Raw genomic sequence first — 23,891 nt, forward strand, 5'->3', positions numbered from 1 at the left:
GATCGCACGCCAAGACATAGTGGGCGTGCTTATGCCTTGCATTGCGATCGCCTGCCTTGCTGTCACTTAGCCGAATTTGCGTATGCATGTAGCGAGCGGGTCTGAATCGAGACCCTAATCAGAAAGCCGTGACCGGGAGCAGCAAACCTCCGCGTGAGGGCCTCTGGTGAATAGAATACCACCGACACGTTAGACTTTGCACCTTTGTCCTGGGTCTTAGCCAATCCTAAAGTACAGACCAGCATCCACTATCTATATGTGACAGCATTCCTTCTATAAAGAAAAGTATATACAGTAGGTCATAGAGCTAATATTTGGGCCACAGAAATATATTTTGTAAAAGCTTCTGTGGCAAATTTAATGCTTTCAATCTTTTTAAAACACAGTCTTGGTGGAAGGAGGGGAGCGTGGATGAATCGGCTAGTGTTAGAATCATACCCAGAACTAACAGGTGCAGGGAGAAAACACAAAATAAAGTTTACCATGGGAAGGCACAGTGTAAATGTTGCAGTAAATAGCAATGTCTATTACACAGATCAAACTAAACAATTACTGCCCCAGTAGACCATATATATTCCATAGTAAAGTTTACCCTGAGAAACCATGCAAAATAATTTAATGCAACTTGGGGATTCAATTGTTATAGATGCCCCCTGCTGGGCGTCAATATAAATAGGCGGACAAACAATTGAATTGCTCCGTCAGGTGCCTATTAGTACAGACGCCCAGCAGGGGACGTCTAACATTTGAATCGCAGCCACAGACGGTCACACGTTTAACAGCAACTTTGAAAGTAGAATTAGCCTTTAAAATAAGGTTTAAATAATATATTACAGCGTATAGTTGCAACAAAGCATTAAAAAATAAATCCCAGTAAAATCTCATGAATTAAATGTCATCAATAAACCAACAAGACCAATAGAGAGCAAACCAAAACCCTAATTCATAAAGCTGAAGAATATTCTAAAAACAGAAGACACAATAGGTATCACAGAATACCGAAAAATATCATTGCAACACAGTTGGTAGATGTCGAAGACTCCTGCCAAAACAATCATCGCTGCCACTATAAAGATTGTTTTCTCCACAAAGTGGTCAGAATGAGTAGACTCTGATGTATCAGCAATAGTGCTCAGAATGCACCAAATTTTATTCTAGGGAGCAAATTTGACAGTGGTGTCAGCAGTCACAGACCGCAATTGAGGAAAAGTTTTGTAACATGCATAGTTTATTTTGAGCAACAATGTAAACATATAATGTCTGTAATCAGTAGCAACCCACACTTTACCACACACCAGAGTGATGAAGAATAAACCAACAATCCTACACTGCCCTGAGGAAGAAAGACAGTCTTTTGAAATGCGTCAAAAGTGAGTCCAAAGGATCATTGGGAGTATCCAGAGAGGCCTCCAAGAGGTTTCTGGAGACTTCCAACTTTAGATCTACAGGCCCTTTTATGAGGTATCTGGTAATCCTCCATCTTGCTGTATATGCTAATTTTTACAACTCTTTATTCGTTTCATGTACAGTGCATCCGGAAAGTATTCACAACGCTTCACTTTTTCCACATTTTGTTATGTTGCAGCCTTATTCCAAAATGGAATAAATTCATTTTTGTCCTCAAAATCTACACACAATACCCCATAATGACAAGGTGTAAAAGGTTTTTTTGAGATTTTTGCAAATTTTATAAAAACAAACCCACTTAAGTTGGGCATACACGTCCAGATAAAATGCCTGTCAGACCGACAGACATTTCATCTGGCAGCCTGCCAGCCGCAGATGTCCGCAGCATACACTGAGATTTCTCACAGTGTATTATGCCGACATCTGCGCTCCGCCCCCGGGGGTGGAGACATTTCCCTGTTCCTTCCATTGGAAGGAAAACAGGAAATGTCTGTCTGTCTGTCGGCTGCGTCTGGGCATACACTGCCCAATGAGGCCGACAGTTTACCTCATAAATATTGCATCGGACGGGCATGCCCGACGAGCAATACTTAACCCTTGGTCGCCCGCACACACGCTACTATTATCGGGGGCGATAAGTGGATGTCGAGCAGATCGCCCCGATAATTGTAGCACGTATCGCCAGCTTAAGAAATCACATGTACATAAGTATTCATGGCCTTTGCCATATAGCTCAAAATTGAGCTCAGGTGCATCCTGTTTCCACTGATCATCCTTGAGATGTTCCTACAGCTTCATTGGAGTCCACCTGTGGTAAATTCAGTTGATTGGAAAAGATTGTGAAAGGCATACACCTGTCTATATAAAATCCAACACTTGACAGTGCATGCCAGAGCACAAACCAAGCATGAAGTCCAAGGAAATGTCTGTAGGCCTCTGAGAAATGATTGTCTCGAGGCACAAATCTGGGGAAGGGTACAGAAAAATATCTGCTGCTTTGAAGGTCCCAATGAGCACAGTGGCCTCCATCATCCGCAAATGGAAGAAGTTCGGAACCACCAGGACTATTCCTAGAGTTGGCCGGCCGTCTAAACTGAGCGATCGGGGAAGAAGGGCCCTAGTCAGGGAGGTGATCAAGAACCTGATGGTCACGCTGTCAGAGCTACAGCATTCCTCTGTGGAGAGAGAACCTTCCAGAAGGACAACCATCTCTGCAGCAATCCACCAATCAGGACTGTATGGTAGAGTGGCCAGACGGAAGCCACTCCTTAGTAAAAAGCACATGGCAGCCCACCTGGAGTTTGCCAAAATGCACCTGAAGGACTCTCTGGTCTGATGAGACAAAGATTGAACTCTGTGGCGTGAATGCCAGGCGTTATGTTTGGAGCAAACCAGGAAATCACCAGGCCAATACCATCCCTACAGTGAAGCATGATGGTGGCAACATCATGCTGTGGGGGTGTTTTTCAGTGGCAGGAACTGGGACTAGTCAGGATAGAGGGAAAGATGAATGCACCAATGTACAGAGACATCCTGGATGAAAACCTGCTCCAGAGCGCTCTTGACCTCAGACTTGGGCGACGGTTAATCTTTCGGCAGGACAATGACCCTAAGCACACAGCCAAGATATCAAAGGAGTGGCTTCAGGACAACTCTGTGAATGTCCTTGAGTGGCCCAGCCAGAGCTCAGACTTGAATCCAATTGAACTTCTCTGGAGAGATCTGAAAATGGCTGTGCACCGAAGCTTCCCATCCAACCTGATGGAGCTTGAGAGGTGTTGCAAAGAGTAATGGGTGAAACTGCCTAAAGATAGGTGTGCCAAGCTTGTGGCATCATATTCAAAAAGACTTGAGGCTGTAATTGCTGCTAAAGGTGCACCAACAAAGTATTGAGCAAAGGTTGTGAACAGTTATGTACATGTGATTTCTTAGTTTTGTTTTTTTTTTTTGTTTTTTTTATTAAATTTGCAAAAATCTCAAAAAAAACTTTTTACAAGTTGTCATTATGGGGTATTGTGTGTAGAATTTTGAGGACAAAAATTAATTTATTCCATTTTGGAATAAGGCTGTAACATAATGTGGAAAAAGTGAAGCGTTGTGAATACTTTCCAGATGCACTGTATATTGATATCTGGATCTTGTATAAAAACAATAGTGTGTTTCCTATTACACCAGGTTTTTATATTTTTCTCTCCCTTAATTAAAAATATCCTTCATGATTTTACATACCTGCATTGGAGACCAAAGAGCAACATTGAAAGTTTTAAGGAAAGTATATTTCTTATATATTGTTTTTGTTTATTGTTTTTGTTTATTGGGATGTAACTGTTTGACTACCTAGGTGCAGCTTAATATAAAAGTCAGTGTGCCAAGGGTGACTCCAGTCATACCAGACACTCAACAATAATAATAATAATAAAATTGTTATTTATATAGCACTTTTCTCCTTAAGCACTCAAAGTGCATTACATTTACCTTTACAGCATAATATACAAAACAAGCTTAACAAGGAACATTTGTGAAATGCTTGGGTGAACAGGTGAGCCTTGAGTTTATTTTTGAAGGATTCTAGAGTGGAGGCCTCTTTAACTGTGTGGGGAAGCGAGTTCCATAGAGTCGGAGCCACAAGGCTGAAAGCTACTGTTAACAAACCTATCTGCTGGAATAGCTGTACTTAAGAAAACTGAATACTAACTAGTCTGGTGCTTCCCCACATGGAAGATATTGCAGAGTTTATTTTGCAATTACACCAAATGACTTGCATTACACCTCTTATATTTTAATTGAGAAAAATATATTAATGATCAGTTACTATTCACAATACTCAATTCTATTATTGTGAGAAACAGTTCCGCAAGGTGGATATTGCACAGATAAAAGCCTGTCATTTTTCAATCCCCCTTCCCCTGAAATTATGTTGAAAATAGTAGTTCAACTGACATGCAAGCATCCCTAAGTGCTAACTCACCGTTGTGGTTACATTATTTCACACAGGATGTGATATGGAAAGAAATTACTGCAAATAAGAGGACACTGTCCCAACTTTTTTTTCCTGTTTATGAGTTGATATTTAAGACTATTAACATTTTAAATTATTTTAGACTATTCAAATAATTTTAGCCCATAATAGGTTAAGAAAGGTCAAATAAACATGGTTTACAAGCACTTTATATTAAGTGCCAATGTATGATTTACATCTCTGGAACAAAAGACACATTTTGTATAAAACAAAAAACACAAACAGTGCAGTGAGGCACACTATGCTAGAACACATTTCTCTGACCGTAGCAGCTATTGAGCTGGGTGTCTCCCATATTCCCTACCTCTCTATCTATCTGCAATCTATACTTATAATGCATAGACATTGTTCTGGAGAAATGTACTCCTTGGGACTGTGTATTAACTATGGAGACTAACTTTTTTTTTTTCAGAAATTTTTTTTGTCTGTCTGTTCGTTCCGGCATCACGCAAAAACTATGGGATGAATTTGGATTGCATTTTCAATATTATATAGCTTAGTCACCTTGAAAAGAGGCATGTGTTATCTCAATGTGACATCAGGGAGAGGGGCAACAAAGGAAAAAAAACAGATGCTTTTTTTATTAGAATTTGCACAGGATCCTCAAATCAAAAAGTGTATTATGTATATTATAACAAAAATAATATATATATATATATTATATATATTATATATATATATACACACATATATATATACACACACACACACACATATTGCTCCGAACGCAAACAGTTATATATGTATGAATATAGGAATACATAGATGAATCTCAAGATCTATTTTGTAGGAAAATCCAACTATATATTGAGCACTAATCAGGCAGCTTATCTTGACTCATGAAGTTGCAGTATACATGTCAATCCAGCAGATGGCGCACCAATGGGCAGCTTTACATGGCTTGCTCACGAGTTAGTAGCCTCAAGCATCTTTTTGGGTTAATCCCTGAAGGAAAAACTGCAAATACTGTTTACAAAGACATTTTGTGACCAATGTCTACAAATATACATCACAATATTGGATGCCACTACTTTTTCTGTAAAATTAGTTCCGCTGAGCAATAACAGACATCCACGGGAGCGAAGCTGCTGCCAAATGCTAGTAAGAAAATAAGGGGAGAGAGTAGATTTGAGAAGAAAAAAAAAAAGAGGTAGATTCTACAAGAATCTTATCTACTATTTATTAACAGTTACTTATATAAAAGCTAGCATATTCTGTTGGGCTTCACAATTGGGAACAAAAAAGTAATATAACAAGACTTAGTAATAACACATAGACAAAGAGGTAAGAGGGCCCTGCTCACAAGCTTCACATCTATGAAGCACTATGGCTGGGTTTTAGGGGAAAAAAAAAACACAGCAGAGGGCAGTATAATATTATATAATATAATGGTTTATGAAGCTGTAAATAATAAATGTATATGTTCATTACTTATTCATTAAATCATATGGAAGAAAAACAAAATATGTCAATGTGCCTTTAGGCTGGTCCATCATTACTGTAAGTTTAGTTTACTACCCACTTCTCATGGTCAGGCCTTCCCCTTACCACTTAGGCCTACTAGCACTATAATATACTGTATCAGACTTATGATATTGTATTAGTTAGTATAACTTTCTGCACATTGTGACTACTGGCTACATGATGATAAAGATATTGGAGCCAGTGAGATTTGAAAACAATCAGTAGTGGTGATAGCAGTAACAGGGGCCTTCTATGGGATCAGCCACTGAGTTTGATTGCAACCTGCCACTTGGTCATCCTCTGAGGCCCCTCCACACAGATGACCAGCTGATGGAGTGTGAAGGCAAGAGCTTCATACCCTGCCTGTTACATCTGCTGTTGGGGAGCATCCACAGAGCTGAGACCAGAACTATGGGCCTGATTCAGAGCCGAACGCTCTGACAAGAGCACTCGCTCTGAATCAGGGCCCTCCTCCATGAAAATGGAGCGGCCTTCTGGCCGCTCGCATAGCTGTGGGTGACCACCCACAGCATATGCGAGCGTCCATGATGATGGTCGCGATGGTCAAGACCATCGCGACCATCGGGCTTGCGATGGAGAACCTGCGGTAGGGTCTCGTTGCCGCAAGCCCTGGAGTGATTTTGGCTCTATCAGAGCCAAAATCACTCCCACTGACATCACTAGTGATGTCAGTGGGGCCGGCTTCAGACGGTAGGCGCTCCGTCTGGCAGGCACGCCCCCGGCACGCCCACCAAAGGGGGCGTGCTGTCAATCAACATCGACAGCACGCCCCTTTGGTGCGAGACCCGGAGCGATGGAGAGCCCGTCGCTCGCCGGGTCTCGCGCATGCGCACAACGGAACTCCCTCCGTCGTGCACATGCGCAGTGGGGGAACATCGACCCGCTTGCGAGCGTCCTGCGCTCGTGAGCGGGTCTGAATGACCCCCTATGTGCAATGAGCAATGAGCTTGCATAGGTCATGAACCAGCACTCTTGCTGGGTAAGATGACAGCTCCAACTGGCCCTCTATTCACCTTGACCAGCCTGGATACCTCTATGGACTGCCAAAGTTCCAGCCACTCACCCTGGGACAAGCCTATCACACAAAGCCCCTTGACCTGGAGTATCTGTACCTTTTCACCACCAGCTGCATATTATCATGCCCTCCTTCACAAACACGTAGGCAGGATGCCAATCTATATTAACTCATTGTCCCCAGTCTGAACTTTGACCCCAAAACTACCTACCTCCTACTTCTAGACTATTAAAAGTTATGTGGACTGATAGTATCACACTGCCACCCCGGTGCTAGCCCCCCTGAACAATACTCACCCAGTTGCTCAACTCTGCGGCCTATATTAGAGGATAATTTCCACCGTGTCTGAGAAGTCTACTTTACCCCAAAAATGCTTCTCCTCTGCTATCACTTTTCATTCCAGATTCTCTCTAACTGCACTCCCTCTGAACTCTCTGCTACCACACCATCATGATCCTTATGCTTAGTGACTTACTATTCCACGTTTATGTACTTTTATTTCACCGATTGCAGTAACAAATCGCAGCAACGGTCATAATTCCCAGTTTGGTTATACTAGAATGGCCAGCTTTTACAGACATGCTTATCTGGAGCTCACCTTTCCTTGGCATCCTGGCTGAGGCACAGGTGGCATGGTTTGCATGTTCTCAGGTGCCAACAGGGATTAGCAAGTTTGCCGCATGGATTCACGCTGCTACAAGGAGTCCATGTGGAATTTGCTCGGAATGAGAAAACTAGGGACTCAGGAGCTACGTGGTCGCCTGTGCCTCAGCTGTTATATTACCAATGTAACCTGACTTGAGTTGCCAGATTGTTTGCCAGTGTTGAGTGCACTCTAGCATACTCCAGAATGACCACATGCGATTGTGCTTGCAGATTACTCTTTGGCTTCCAAGTGTATCAAACCTCTGGCATTAATCCAGACCATGCTTGCTGATAACTTTCCAGCTTCCAAGGTTATGGACTATTTAGTGACCAACCTGTTTACTGGATCTCTAAACACTGTATATCTCTGTATACTTTGAACACCGTTATCTACCATCTTCCGATAACTAACGGTTACGCCCAGAAGGCTTACTGGTGGTGTCAGCTTGTTCCTCTGACCACAGTTACCGATTCTTGTGTGGACTGCAACCATGGGTGCTCATTATTGATTATGAGAAAACAGCAAACAATTAGCAAATACTGTTAAAATTGCCTGTGACAGCTAACCCTGGCAATGTGTTATGAGTATGTAGCAATAACAGTGTGTCAGGAAGCTGTTTGCTATATCACACTTCTGGTGTAGTAAGAATTTTCAAGCGCTCATTTCTAAAAGTCAGATCAAAGGAGCATTTTATGGAGAAGTAAACCTACAAGGCATGTGCATATACTAACAGAATGTGACTAATCAGCAATGGGAATATATAGACTCCACAGCAATAAATAATAAACTCAAGTGCTATACCTTCCATCTCCACATCCTATTCATCAGCTACATTTAGCAAAATGTATTTCTTTCTTCTTCAGGTTCCATAGAATCTACCTTGGGGTATGTAGTGGAAACGATCCATTGCACCAAACAGCTCTAGCTTTGTAGCTCCCAGCATGCATCGGTCCTCCTCCCTATATACCCCGTCCCCAGGCATTCAGTTTTTTTATTTGGTGCGCAGCAAGTATCCAGAAACACCTGTTATACAGCGGGACTGCCTAGGCAGTCCCAGGCTTTTTTATTTTATGATTTACTTTGGTTTTTGAACTACCGAGTTTAGCAGTACCAGGTGCCAAAAAAGACGCAGGTACTGCGACTCCTACTAACTCCGCCGGGGCCGAGAACACCAGTACCGCTACATGCCCTGAGGTTCTCGGAGGGCCTCTGCGTGGCTTAGCTAGCGCCTGTGCTGAGGTCCAGACTGCAGGTCTGGCACAGTGATGACATGTAAGTGCACAGCAGTCCTAGCATCCGGTGTAGGAGAAGCATCTGGTACAGCTGCGGGTGAAGGCATCGTGTGATGTGTCCTCACTAAGGCGGCCGGGTCCTTATCGTCTGTGGCCGGGGATGGGTAGTAGACGTACTAGAGCGCACTAGTTAGCGTCTACTACTATGAGGCCAGCGTACCCGTGGCATCAAAATCGCAGCTTAGGGGAGATAAGTCGCTCCCCCAGCCGCTCCTCCCCCAAACCAGACGCAACTTCCGGTATGGAGTTCAAGTGGTTGGTTTGCTATATTTGACCACCTCGTGGTGAGACGCTTGCATATCGCGTTTGTGTGTGTGTACTTCAGTTGCGTTTGGTCTCAAAGGTTGGTCTGTCCTGTATACCTCTTCCTTGGGCCTGGTATATAGCACTCTATATCCTACTATTACCTCTCTGGGGCTGGCTAGTTGATTCAGAGTACCATTTGCGATAGCAATTGTGCGTATTTATGCATTGTATGTGACTTTAAAACTAGCTGCTGTATTGTACTGCCATTGTGTTTCAAACTGTCAGTAATACCAGTCACTGTGTTTCTCCTCATACCTCTGAAAGGTGTGGGGGGTTTCATTGATAGGGAGTCACACTGCATTTATGCTGTACACCTTATACCATTTATACATTTGTCAGTCTAAAGGTATAGGTGAGGAGGATGATATGCCAGTACTCACATCATGTGTATCTTGCTTGGCAGGCCTATCTGAGCAGGCTGTTAACCTGGATGGTTTGTGTAGCCTCCGTTGTAAAAAGCTACCTGTTCAAGCCAGTACATCTAGAGCTCCAGCGTTAGAACCACCCGGGTGGTATCAGGTTTTGGTTGCACTTAGTGGACAAAGTCGCAGAAGCGTGGGCTCCGGCTGCGGTATTTCCCCATGCTATGGGGCATTCACAGCAGTGGCATCCTCCCATGTATATGCCACCCATGAATCCCTGTTGGGTTGATTCTACTGCTTACCCTAGTCAGAGTAAGCCGCCGTCTATAGCTCCTCAGCAGCCAGATAGATAGATGGTGGTAAAATAGGGGCATAAGAGGTTCCTATCAGTTGCCTCATGATGACCTGGACTACTCTTCAGACTCTGATACTCAGAGTTCTGGGTCTTACTCAGTGGAAGAAGACCATCAGTCTCTGGTGGATGTCCCCTCTCTGATGAGAACGGTTAAATCTATCCTCAGTATAGAGGAAGCGGAGGTCCCACTGACAACCAAGGTGGTCTCAGGCATCAGAAGGTGGCTAAAGATTAGTTTCCTCAGTCTGAGCAATTGACGAATCTCATGTCTGAGGCATGGAGTACTCCTGGGAAGCATTTTCATGCTACAAGGAATATAACCTCTCAATACCCATTTGCACTTGGTGAGTGTAACAAATGGGAAGTTCCCCCAAAGACAGACGCTCATGTCACAAGGCTGATTAGGAGCACTACATTACCCATTCCTGCAGCATCCTCTTTAAAAGAGGTTACAGATAAAAAACTTGACAATCATTTGAAATCAATGTTTTCATTATCTGGAGCTATTACCAGACCAGCTATGGCTGTAGCCTGGGTAGCGGAAGCTATGGAAGAATGGACGACAGCTCTGGAAGGTACTAGACCTGATGCGACCAGAGAACAGCAGTCTATTCTCTATCAGTTGCAAGAAGCAGCTGTGTATATGGGGGAAGCGCTTATTGAAGCAGGTATTTTGGCTTCTAGGATCTCAGCAACTTCGGTTGCAGCCCGAAGATCCCTAAAACCTGGAAGGCGGATGCAGGATCCAAGAAGGCTCTTGTATCTTTGCCTTTTGCGGGGAAGATACTGTTTGGCCCAGAGCTGGATGACATAATTACTTCTCTGGCAGCACTGAAGTCGGCTGATTTGCCATCCGCGACTACCCCTAAATTTAGGCAGTCGGTAGCTCGGACCTTTTGCCCACAGAGTAAGGCGAACGGTCAGTCCTCCTCTAGACAGAGTTATGCCCGCAGGACACGCAAGCCCAAGAAGTCTTGGTCAAGCAAACATCCTGCCTCCAAGCCAGATAGTAAGTCTACTGGCTGATGGGGAGGGCCTCCTCCTGGGGGATCTCAGGGTTGGAGGCAGACTCTAAAAGCTGGGCATCCACTATACAATTTTCTGTCAGATATCTGTCCAATCTGGCTGGTTGGAATGAAAACCTGGTAATGTATGAGAGCAAATGACAATCGTCCATTTGCTCACAAACACTGGAAAACAGCCAAAAATGGTTGTTCAGACAAATTGGTTAAAACACACAAATTAACCAAGTTGAACAATTTTTTTGTCCTTTTTTCAGTGTTTAAAACTATATGATCGACAGTCATTTGCTCCCATACACCAGGTTTTCATTCCAACCAGCCAGATTGGACAGATATCTGACAGAAAATTCTATAGTTGATGGCCAGCTTTACAGTTCTCCCAGGCCTGATATCAGACGAAAACGGATGCCTGTGTTCGAGAGCTGGTTTCTCAGGGTTATAGCATCACGTTCCTGAGGCATCCCCCTCAGAGGTTTGTGGATACAAACCCTACTTTAGACCCGTTCAGGGCTTCGGCCTGCCGGGAGTCTATCAGGAGTCATAGTCCCCGTCCCTGTGATGCAACAGGGAAAGAATTATTATTCAAATTTATTTTTGATACAAAAAACAAATGGCTCACATCGCCGTATCCTGAATCTGAAGTCTCTCAACAGGTTCATCCATGTGTCAAAATTCCGTATGGAAACCCTATTGTCAATTATCCTGTCAATGGAGCCTGGGGATTTCATGGTCTCCCTGGCCATACAGGATGCATATCTGCATGTGCCGATTGCTCGATCCCACCAAAGATTTTTGAGATTGGCGGTAGATCAGCAACATTACCAATTTCAGGTTCTACCCTTCGAGCTGGCCACAGCTCCTCAGGTATTTACCAAGATAACGGCAGTCATGACGGCTCATCTCAGACAAGGAGTCAGAACACTGCCATATTTGGACGACCTCCTGATATTAGCACAATCTCAGGAGATGTTACAATGTCATCTGCAGATGACTATTGTTTCCCTACAAGAGCACGGCTGGATAATAAATTGGAAAAAGTCCTCCCTTTCTTCAACCCAGCAGATGGTGCACTAGGCTCCATGGTATCGACATTCGATATGGTGGCTTATGCCCAGTTCTACACCAGGTCCCTACAGAATTGGATTCTGGCTCATTGGGATGGTCAGTATCATCGGATCAAGTCTCAGATGATCCGCATCTCGCCAGAAGTTCGGCTCCCCCGCTTGGTGGCTGGAGACGACTCATTCAAGTATGCGAGGATGTGGAGCAGTGACAGGCCATCACACCTTTCAGGGAAGGTGGACGATTCAAGAAAGTCTCCTACCAATAAATATCTTGGAGCTTCATGCAGTGCACAGAGCACTCTTTGTGTTATATGGGTTTCACAAACCAGGCTGGCCAGCAAACAAGCAGACTTTGGCTCGCTGGCTGCGTACGATGATTTCTCAGGTCTATACAGAGGCTGGTCTCCCTGTCCCAAACAAAGTGACAGCACACTCTACTCGGTCTGTGGGACCATCGTGGGCGGTTAGACATGGCGCCTTGGCTGAACAGCTTTGCAAGGCAGTCACTTGGTCTTTCGTCAACACATCAAATTCTATGCATTTGATACTTTTGCCTCCCAGGATCATTCCTTTGGGCGGCGAATTCTCCTCTCTGAGCAGGAGCATCCCCAAATGCTTTAGGATGTCCCCAAGGTAAATTCTGTGGACCTTATGGACCCTGAAGAAGGAAATCAGAGTTATGGTATAACATACCTTAGATAACTCCTTTTCTTTGAGGTCCATAGAGCACCCTCCCTGACGCACCTGGCCTCAGTTGGGATCTGTTTTTTTTATTTTTTTCGTATCACTGATTCCCTCTTCGTATGTTGAGTGTTTCTGATGTGCGATGTACTTCCTTCTCAACTTTCCGTCTCTTGTCGTTAGGCTTGTTTACAAACTGAATGGCTGTGACTGGGGGCGGGTTATATAGGGAGTAGGACCGATGCATGCTCGGAGCTACAAAGCTAGAGCTGTGTGATGCAATGGATCGTTTCCACTACATAATACAAGGTAGATTCTGTGGACCCTATGGACCTTGAAGAAAAGGAGTTATTTTAAAGGTATGTTATACCATAACTCTGATTATTCCACGATTGCTAGTATTATAGTTATAAATCATTTTTAAACCCACATACTAGCAAAACTGATCCAGCCTGGCATAAGGTACAACTAAGGTTAGATCATTATGTATAGCTACAAAGCAGAAACCGGTGCTGTACTTACGTATGCTCAGAGGTAAAGAGCCCTCACTGACTGTCCTTCTGACCTCTTATTGCCATGTTTCATTATTGTGGGTGATAAGGATAATGTTCAATCTACCTTTTTCTTTCAATAAAGGGATGCTTTTTATTAAAGAATAACATCCACTTATTAATATTCTTAAACTAGCTTTCCACCTGCAGCTGTATGTCTGACTGATGTAGTTACTTGGTGCAAATTGGGTGTATTTATGATGGGAAAAAAAAAAATCACAAAACATACAGTGGTGGCCAAAATTGCGGACACTTTTTGAAATTTGAATGTTTTTCAACTTCGAATGCTTATAAAAACTGTTACACTTCATGCAGTGCAATGATTCATATATCAAATGAAAGGAAATTTAATGTTGAATTCAATACAATAAACAGAGGTCAAATATTTGCATTACAAGGGAAGTTATGCAGTGAAAACAACACTTAGGGTGAAAATCCCTGTGTACTTATGATGTTACTGTCCTATCAGTATTTCGTTGGGTATCCTTTATTTTTCAAGACAGCAGCACAGCGACGTGGCATTGAGCCAACCAGTGTTTGGAGCTCTTCCTTCTTTATTATGTGGTGCCATGAGACAATTATAGCCTCAATTAATTGTCTTTTATTGGATGGACGACTCAGATGTACCAGTTCTTTCAAACAGAACCACAAATATTCTACGGGGTTCAGGTCTGGGCTGTTGCCTGGCCATCCCAGCACCTGTATGTCATTCTCCGTGAACCACTGTTTGCATATCCGAGCTGAATCCTGATGGGAAAAAAATGGGGCATTATCTGGAAAAAGATCCCTGATAGAAGTAGGAAGTTTTGGTTGTAGGATGGTGTCAATGTACTTTCTGCTGTTCAGTGTGCCATCTATGACATAAAGGCGGCCTACAGCATCTGCTGTCATACATGCCCAGATCATAACACTTGTAGGATTCTTTGTTGTCGCTTGAATAAAATCTGGATGTACCTCTTCCCCGATGCGACGTCTCACATATTTTCTTCCATCACTACCAAATATCGATATCTTAGTTTCTTCACTCCATATCACTTGTTTCCACTGACCTTCTGTCCATGCAATGTGTTCTTTTGCCCACTGTATTAATTTCTGTATTTCTGTATTCATTTCTGCAGCTGCTTTTTATTCAGCAATGGCTTTTTTAGGAGAATTCTACCTTTTAGCCAACCTCCGTTAGTCTTCTCCGTACCGTTCTTGCACTGACAAAAACGCCAGTTGCACTCAGTTTACTGCTAATGGCCGCAGATGACATCCATCTGTCCCTGACACAAATTTGTTTTATTCTGCTATCATCAACAGCTGTTGTGCACTTTTTCCGACCATTTCCTTCTTTGTTTTGTATAGATTGTGTTTCCTGATAGCGTAAACAAAACTTTCGTACTCCTGATGTTGTCACATTCCCACCAACTTCTCTCGCAATTGCTGCATACAAAAGACCATTTTCACGTAACACCACAATACTGGATCTCTTCCTGGGTGACCAGTCACCACTTTGCCTGGATGACATTGTTGTATTTATTTTTTACACCGTCGTTAGCACTAAACAATACACACAAACATCCAACCGTAATCGCACTTCAGTAACCAACTTTATTCTGCAAAATGAAACAGCCAAACTGACCTTTCCCACCTTTGAACATGACCTTGCATCTGCTCATAAATGACAGCTGATTGGTCCTCAGAACGACGATTCCGATTGGCTGGTAGTAGCTGTTACTACAATCCGCTTCTTGAATCTAACGCATCTGTGCTTCTTTGTCTGACTGAAAGTAGCATAACTTCCCTTGTAATGCAAATATTTGACCTCTGTTTATTGTGTTGAATTCAGAATGAAATTTCCTTTCATTTGATATATGAATCATTTCACTGTGTGACGTGAAACAGTTTTTATAAGCATTCAAAGTTGAAGAACATTCAAATTTCAAAATGTGTCCGCAATTTTGCCCACCAGTGTACATGCTAATGGCACCAATAACGAATGCGCTCACACTTTACGTCAAGAATGTGGCACATACAGTCTCATCTATGTTTTTAACGATTTGTTTTGTTTTCAAAATATAGACTAATAAAAATTCAAAAACCTCACTACAGAAAAAAATGTGTGTGCAAAAAAACCCCAACCTTTTCTGCTAAAGTACATCCAACAATATTCGGAATCGGTATGCGTTATCCCGAAGCCGGAAGACCGGCAGAGAAGATCCCGACGGGGTAAGTAATTAATCTATTCCTAACTCTCTCCCCCCCTATCCCTCCCTTAGGGGTGCCTAACCCTAACCCTAACCTCCCCCTGTACAGTAAACCTCCCCCCCTAGTGCCTAAACCCCTCCTCCCCGCACCCTAACCCACCCGGGGGGGTGCCTTATCCTAAATCCCCCCCTGGGGAGCCCCTACTCTAACCCCCCGTGCGTCTGTCCGCTCCCAGTGCCCGGCTTACCTTCGTTCGGAATCCCAACGTAGAGATAATGATAGGCGTCGGGATTTCACCGCCTATCATTAATGCCTTGCTGGGATTTGACAGTCGGGAAGCCGGCGGTCACCATTTAGACGGCCGGCTTCCTGACTACATACTATATAATCTATCAGAAGAGGCTTGCTAGTGCTGGCGACTGACATCATTATCATGTGTCATGTATCAGTCATGGTCTGCATTTGTTCACAATCAGGGAACATGTTCTTCCTGTATTCGGCGTACCTGAGAACGCTCCTTACCACGCCCATTCCGCCTCTCCATGAATAAGTGGACGTGCCACAATAACGCAGGTCTGCATGGGTGCATATGCCCACGTACGCTTTCTGCACATACATGGTTTTATGCAAGATACGTTACCTAAACTGAGTTTAGTTAAGTACATTAAGTTAAAAATCACAGGCGTTTCACATATAAATGACAGTTGCTCTGTAAGAGATTAATGTGCCTGGAATTGCTGTATAAAATAATGTACCTGTCATGATCAACTATCATAGGCAACAGAGCTGCCCTGAGAGCCTTGAATTTGGGACACAGGGTTATTTTGGAGATTTCTCTTGACACCTAACGCCGACCTCCCCAGTATGCAAACCACACTTTGTAAGTTGCAGCAATGCAGCCTCTACACAGTGAGCCAGATGTTCCATTTACAATTAGATGCAGCTTTGTATATTGCACTACATTTGTGCAGACATGAATCTGGAAGGCTCTTATTGACACCTGATGCCTGTTAGCTCAACCCCAGGCATATAAAAAGCATCTTCCTGTGAGCACACACTGCCATTTATTGATCTGGCTTCTTTATACCAGTGGTCCTGCTTCTGCTAGGCCTTGCATTACCTGTGTACATGACCTCTTGCTTTGCACATTATCCTATTGTTTAACAATAAACAATTCAATTTGTCCTTGAAGAAAGTGTAATTAAGTAAAGTTACTTACTGTAGAGAGCCTAATGGCCTGTTTCTGGCATTTGAATCCACTATATTCAAGTTTGCTAAAACATATATCTGAGACATGACAAATAACTAGACTTAAGAGTGTTTCCTTCACATATTTATAATCTGAACTGACTGCTCAACTTTTTCCCCTATAAACAGAAGCTGTATGAATCTGCAGACAACGTTATATTATACGTCCATCCTTCACGTTTACCAGTTACAACATACCTTGCAATTTTAAATAAGCCAAATTGAGTAATGGGAAAAAACTTGATCATTTAAAAAAAGTAAAAAATCCTCGGATAATTAATGATAGCAAACTAGCTGCTAAGTGAGCATGTTGTCAGTGAAAGTATGAATGAGATGGATCATGCGATAATAACCATGTATGTTGACTCACTCCCCATAGTTAATCATGCTGTGAGAGCAGCTGGTTTACCAGCACTGCCTTTGAAGGAAGTAAGCACTGTTTAAATTTGTGTAACCTTGAATAAATTGTATTACATCCCATTACTTTCTTGGTCAGGAATGTGTCTGCAAATTCTATACAGTTGCCTTGTCAGACATAAACAATATTTTTTTCTTTTTCATACATAAGGGCATATTGCATATCCATATAATAAGGGGAAATATAAAAACAAGGTTTGCTAGACACTCTGTTAAAATTATAACATCAGGCAAACATTTATGAATAATTTAAGTAGTATATAAAATATTTAGTGAACTGAACAAAACAGATAATTTTGCTATAGCGTGCTAAAAAGAACAAGGCTTGGAGAAGAATGTGCGTTAGGAAACAAGGTCACTGTAATCACTTTGTAAAAACTTTTTTGTTATGAGAAGAGGCTTCCATCAAATCACAATTAGCACAGTTGTAAAGGTGTCATTATGTGTCTCCTTATCCGGAGGCTCATGAAGAGCTCCGTATTATTATTGGTTGCTTCGACTCTAGGAGGTATATTTACTAAAGTGCGGGTTTTTAGAAGTGGATAAGTTGCCCATAGCAACCTATAAGATTGTAGCCATTATCTTCTAAAAAGGTGCTAGATAAATGTAGAATCTGATTGGTTGCTATGGGCAACATCTCCACTTCTAAAACCGCTCACCTTAGTAAATATACCCCAAAATGTATATGCATTTCTTTACTTCCATTGTTTTTCTTATACCAGGACAGGGCCATAACTAAGGGTTTGTGAGCGGTGCCGAAGCCCTGGAGGCAGCACCGTTGCTATCCCATTGCACCTGGCAGAGCACCTTGCAGCCAGTAAAGCTGAGTGATGTCATGAGATCACATGTTTGGGGAGGGGTGATCAGGCCAACACCTGAAAGAGCACCCTGCAGCCAGTAAAGCTGAGTGATGTCATGAGATCACATGTTTGAGGAGGGGTGATCAGGCAGACACCTGAAAGAGCACCCTGCAGCCAGTAAAGCTGAGTGATGTCATGAGATCACATGTTTGGGGAGGGGTGATCAGGCCGACACCTGAAAGAGCACCCTGCAGCCAGTAAAGCTGAGTGATGTCATGAGATCACATGTTTGGGGAGGGGTGATCAGGCCGACACCTGAAAGAGCACCCTGCAGCCAGTAAAGCTGAATGATGCGATGACATCACAAGTTTGTGGTGGAGGTGTTTTGGGGGCAGGCCGGCACTTGGAGGAGCATGATGCAGCAGTAATGCTGCCTGATGTCATGACATCATATGTTTTGGGGGGCATGTTGGCACAGGGCAAAAAAAATAAATCACCCTGTTCCTGGGCTGCCTTATATTATCTAAGCCCTGATTGTCAACAATAAAACGGGGCAGTACAACTCTGTATATGAACAATAATACACATTTAATTCCATTCACGCAATGCAAGAGCAATTACAGCTGACTTATGTTCAATTGATGGGGATGGAAATTTCTTGCATAGGACCTGACTGTCTCCCTGTTGTCGTGGAAACCTCACATTGTGATCGCTGATCGTCACTGTGAAAATCTGAGTCACAGCAGTTTGCTTGTTGAGGAAACTTGACAGGCTATTGAGTCAGACATCTTTTTGTTTGCAACCCACATATAGGCCCGTATTCAGTTTTGCACCAGCGATACTTTTTCGGCTGCCGGACTTTTCGTCTACATCGCGTATTTTAGCCGTGTAAACTTATTGTGCGCGTCCCCGCGATTCACCCTATTCAATCCAAAAGTCACGAAAACGGAGATATGCGATGTCAGAAAGTGGTGTCAGAATCGGGGAAATCAGCCTGAACCCCCCAAAAAGATGCGGAAACTTTGGGGATCAATGTAGTAGTGCCCGATTAGCCCTAATGAATCAGTTTGGGGTACTTAAGTTTGCACAATTGCCACTAATTTGCGTCTTTGCACAAGTGGTAAAGAATGGCATACAGCAGTTTTTTTTTTGGGAGAAAATACGTAGTCCTGTCAAATTTGGAGTACTTGAAAATGGGTGCAAGCATATTAAAAAGTTGCTAAAGTGAACTTATAAGAAACGTAAAAAACGCACCTTCAGCATACACCTGTAATCAAAAACACACCTCACCCCCATACTATCAAACCCCCCAAAGGTCTATTTCACTACTTTTTATATTTGTATCCCCACTTTGCACTTTTTCGCCCCACTTTTTCAAAGTGCTTTTCTGGGGTGTTACTCACTTTTTTAAAGGTTTTTTTGTCACAGTTATCCTTTGGGGGGCTGTCCCAAGGGTGCAGAGTGGTTTCCCCACCTTTGCACCCCAAAATAGAGATTTTGCACTTTTTTTCTCCACCTATTCATAGGCGAATCTTTTTTACCTATTACATTATATTGCATTTTCGTGTACGCGAAAAGTGTTTGCAATTGAATATGGAGAAAAGTTGCAATCGGCGATACATTTTTGCGGATCTCGGCTTTTCGCCCCGAATTGAATACGGCCCATAGTTGCCAAAAACACTACTAATGAGAAGTCATAGTAGGTAAGAGTGGAGCAAACAGAATACATGATTTCCAGTACTTTCATTTCCCCCCATATGCAGTCATGGTTTTGATCTGGAAGCACATCCATGTAAAGCAGAAACAATACAGCGATGTTGTGAAAATGACGTGTGCACTATTTGTATGACACTTTCTATAGTAGTTTTTCGTTTGGTGAGCAAAGTTCACCTGATCAGAAGCTACAGATTTAACGATAGTACTTTGTGTCTATAATAGGAAGACAGAATGGAGCAGCAATACTTAGGTTTGCCAAAAAGATACAAATATAGAAATTAGATAAACCCTTAAATATTGACTATTTATTAATTCAAATACATTATGTTGTAAATGTACTTCATGATTTACAACATACATGCTATACGCATAGTGATAGAACTGATTGAGTGATCTGCAGAGGATGGTTGTTCATACACACTGAATGACCATCATCTGTCATCTGGTCCCGTTTGCCGGTGACGTCTCCCTGCTGCAAGTGTACGGGCGGCCGGCTGACTGCCCATACACACAGCACAATGCCCCAAATATCTGCAGATATATTGGGCATCAGCTATGCAGCACTGCCGATGCAATATGTCTGTGAACGACAGACATATCGCTGGTACACACTGGCCGACCTGCACAAGATATAATGGGCGATCAATTGATCGACCAATATATCTGCCAGTGTGTACCCAGCTTAACTTACTTAGGCTACCTCAGATTGTTTTGAGTTAAGCTGTGGGGTGTCTGGACAAAGCAGGGGACATTCATAATCAGAATACTCCTGTAAAGCCAGGAAGGACATGGACTGACGTTCTACCTATTTAAAGATTTTAAATACATTCCCAGGTCTGTGAAATGAGACTGCCACCAAGCAGATGTGGGCCTGTCACCCTGTGATTAATTGGGGACTCCATTTGCCCCTGGTTACTAAAGGTTTGCTTTCAACTGATAAAAAGAAGCTGCCATTGAAAATTGTTAAAACAAAACATACACAATCAGAGGCTAAAGCTATGATGCATCAGCAATAACATGGCAGCCTTTACCCTCTGCCTGAGGAAGTGCAGGTGACGCTCCTGGAAACGCGTTACATTTGGACTGTACTTCAATACAAGCGAGATACTACTCTGCTTTTACCTTTCATTCAGGGGCGTATTTAGAGGGGAGCCAGTGTTCACTCACAATTCGGGGCCCCCTCCTTTCTCTCTGGCGGCCACGGCATACTGAAAGGTTCAGAAGACTTTGGGCACTAGTCTGTGCCTGGTGTCTACAGCGCATGTGTAGGACACAGGGAAAATGGCGCGGCAGCCATTTTCCTGGTGATTTACCTACTGCGCATGCGCAGAACGCCGGGAAAGTGGCCACTGCGGCCGTTTTCCAGGCGTTCTGTGTAGTGCTACTCCAGCCAATGTGGTAAGTATTAGGAAGTATGGGTGCAGGGTGCGTGGTGTGGCCCCCCTGGACCCAGGGGCCCGTGTGCCCCGCACACACTGCACCCATTATAGATACGCCCCTGCTTTCATTATAGTTTTAGTTTTTCTATATTTAATTATCAGTCTTTTATAAAGTGTTTTAAATGTACATATATTTACTAGGTTTATTGAAGTTTTGTAAATTACATTTTGTAATATTAGTATTCTTTTTAAACTGAATCTTATTTGTCTTATAGGAAAATGTATTACAGTGTTTTATATGTCTGCTAATAAGAGTTATTTCGCAAGGACATAAAACGGTTTCTCTTACTTCTTCCTTATATGGATGACATACTGTAACTTGTACCTGTGTCTATGATATAAGAGTCTCTATATAGGATTCTGCTCTTGTTTAATATTGATCTTATTTATCTTATTCCAAAAAATAATCTTTTTCAAAGTAAATACTAGTTCGTTCCCTCAGGAAGAGAACAGATGAATCTTAGGGGAACGGCCTAATTTAAATGGTAGCCCAACAAAAATAGCCTAGTTATTGCCCCAGTGGTGTAAATTGTGTGGTAAAAGTCTATGTAATGCGTGTCTGTATCAAGCAGTTTTTGAATGAAGATGGATAGAAGTGAATGAAGACGGCTCCAATCTGTCCCTGGTGTACTGCAAACTGTGAACACACCTGTATTTACATATGATACCATCACCCTTCTGTATACAGGAGGTACATAAATGCATCTGAAGTTAGCCAAAGGGGATATATAAGGAGTAATTGTTTAACTATACTATACATGCAGCATCACTGATTTATCAGCATAGGCACAGACAGAATTTCACAGGGCTCCTATCATTTATAAGAGAAAACAAACAAGAAGCCCATGTGACCAGAAATATGAAGGGGCCATAAAATTAATCCCATACTCTGATTAGGTGCAAAATAAAATAAGGCAGTTATAGGTACATAATTATCCGGTTATCTCAGTTCAATAGGAGCCTCAATGAAAGGGACAGTCAGCATTGGGAGGGGACAATTTGAAGAAGGGAAAAGGGGTATTGTTCCGCCAATACAGTTCCACAACACATGGGATTAAATGGCATTATATATGTATAAACACGTTCTATGGTGTCTGACCACAGTGTGACAGCTTCCAATCATAGTAATGATTACAAAGATGGACATATATAAAGCTCTCCATAGAGGATGACTCTCACAACACTTATTTAGCAAGTCTTTTATTTAAGCATCAGAAGCTAAGCAGACTCTGAATAAGAAAGTCTGAGAAGGCATTGTTCAGTCATAGAGCAGCTCTATAGAGCCCATATAATACATACCATGCATGTAACATAGCATACATGTTGATAAAGGTTAATTTTAGGGAGTCACACAGGATTGATAGCCCTGAACCATTTTGCATATCAGAATGTGCACAAACTGGTTTTAAAATGTTACTTCTATACTATACATTCATCCAGCCCGATAGTTGTAATTGCTGTAACTACAATAAAGAGTCACAGGTAAGCTAGGTACACAATAAGAGAAACATCCACAATTTCATTTTTTAAATTAAAATGTGGTAGCTATGTGATTTAAGCGTGCATATGTGTGCGTTTGTGTTTTCCATACAATCTTTATTTGTATTGTTATGTGCACTTGTATTATAGGTAGAATTGCGTGATTGAGATATCCATTATACTTGTACCTACCCAACATGTCCACAGTCTCGATACGGCAGCACTGAGAATATGCTACAGAATGATCTTCTTCCACTGATCAGGACGATTCTACAAAAGGAATCAGAAAACATTAACTCAGAAATTACAGAACCATCTGTAACATTCATTTACCTGTATACTAATCATTAAACACAATGGGCTAGATTCAACTCAATGCGAACTGAATAGCACCGGGAAGGAGCTCCCAGAGCTATTCAATTCAGTGCACTGTTTTGTCAGTGAATGCCGGTTCTCGCGCCTTAAACATGGTGTTTAGTCGCGAGAACCGGCATTCTCCGACTAAACTGCCCGGCGCAATGTTAAGGGCAGAAAACAGCATCGCACCTGTAGTTTTATCGGATTTCTGCTCGCACCCCAGGAGGGATGCTAGAAGAAATCCTTAGTCGGGCTTAACAGCACACTGAATTGAATAAGCTCCAGGAGCTCCACTGAATTGAATAAGCTCCGGGAGCTCCTTCCCAGCGCTATTCAATTCGCGTTGAATTGAATCGAGCCCAATGACACCATCTACACAGGACAGATACAGAGAAGAAGAGGTTCAAGATACTTACTGTAAACCCATTTCAAATATCAGTGTCAATTACATGAGACGTTGAACAAGTTATTTCTTTCTTTGCCAGGTGCCAAAAAGTACATTGTAAGTGACGAAACTCTCAGACACTGTGCCTGAACAACTCTGTGGGGTCTATTCCACCGGCACCTAACTCATAGCATGATGTTTAGTAAGGAGCTTTGCTCATTTTTTACTTGTACCTCAAAGGCGTGCAAGCTAAAATTAGTAATATTTTCATTACTAACAGTAACATGCGTAAATACATAACACACAAGGCTACAATGGAGCCTCGCGTCAAACTGAACCAGCCCTTGTGTGTATACATTTGTGTAAAAAAAGAAAACATACACTCACCAACCTGCGATGAAACAGTTGTTTTAATTCCACATCATTATATGTCAGGGCATTATGAACCTTGTTATTCTCCGTTATTAAAACAAATTATATTCATCAATGGATGTAGAGGGCCCTCTGCTTATTGATTACACTTTATATTCATTCAGGAGGGATACACGGAGGCTGGAGTAGTGAGTGCTGGCTATGAAAATATAATATAATACCACCCAATATTTTTTTCTACAGAGGTCTACTGACCTAGCAGAACCATGGGAGTCCATCTGAT

General features: G+C 42.5%; 1 protein-coding gene across 3 annotated transcripts in view; it reads right to left on the minus strand.

Moving 5' to 3' along the window:
• CABLES1 (Cdk5 and Abl enzyme substrate 1) overlaps nucleotides 1-23,891 on the minus strand; it is a 159,264-nt gene that overhangs the window by 22,618 nt on the left and 112,755 nt on the right. For all 3 annotated transcript variants that reach the window (XM_088469614.1, XM_088469613.1, XM_088469612.1), the window contains exon 4: nucleotides 22,687-22,764. In XM_088469614.1, coding sequence (XP_088325740.1) covers nucleotides 22,687-22,764 — 78 coding nt within the window. The remainder of the gene's footprint in view (nucleotides 1-22,686; nucleotides 22,765-23,891) is intronic.

Source organism: Taudactylus pleione, unplaced genomic scaffold (assembly GCF_031769625.1).
Source record: "Taudactylus pleione unplaced genomic scaffold, aTauple2 ptg000093l, whole genome shotgun sequence".
Classification (NCBI taxonomy): Eukaryota; Metazoa; Chordata; class Amphibia; order Anura; family Myobatrachidae; genus Taudactylus; species Taudactylus pleione.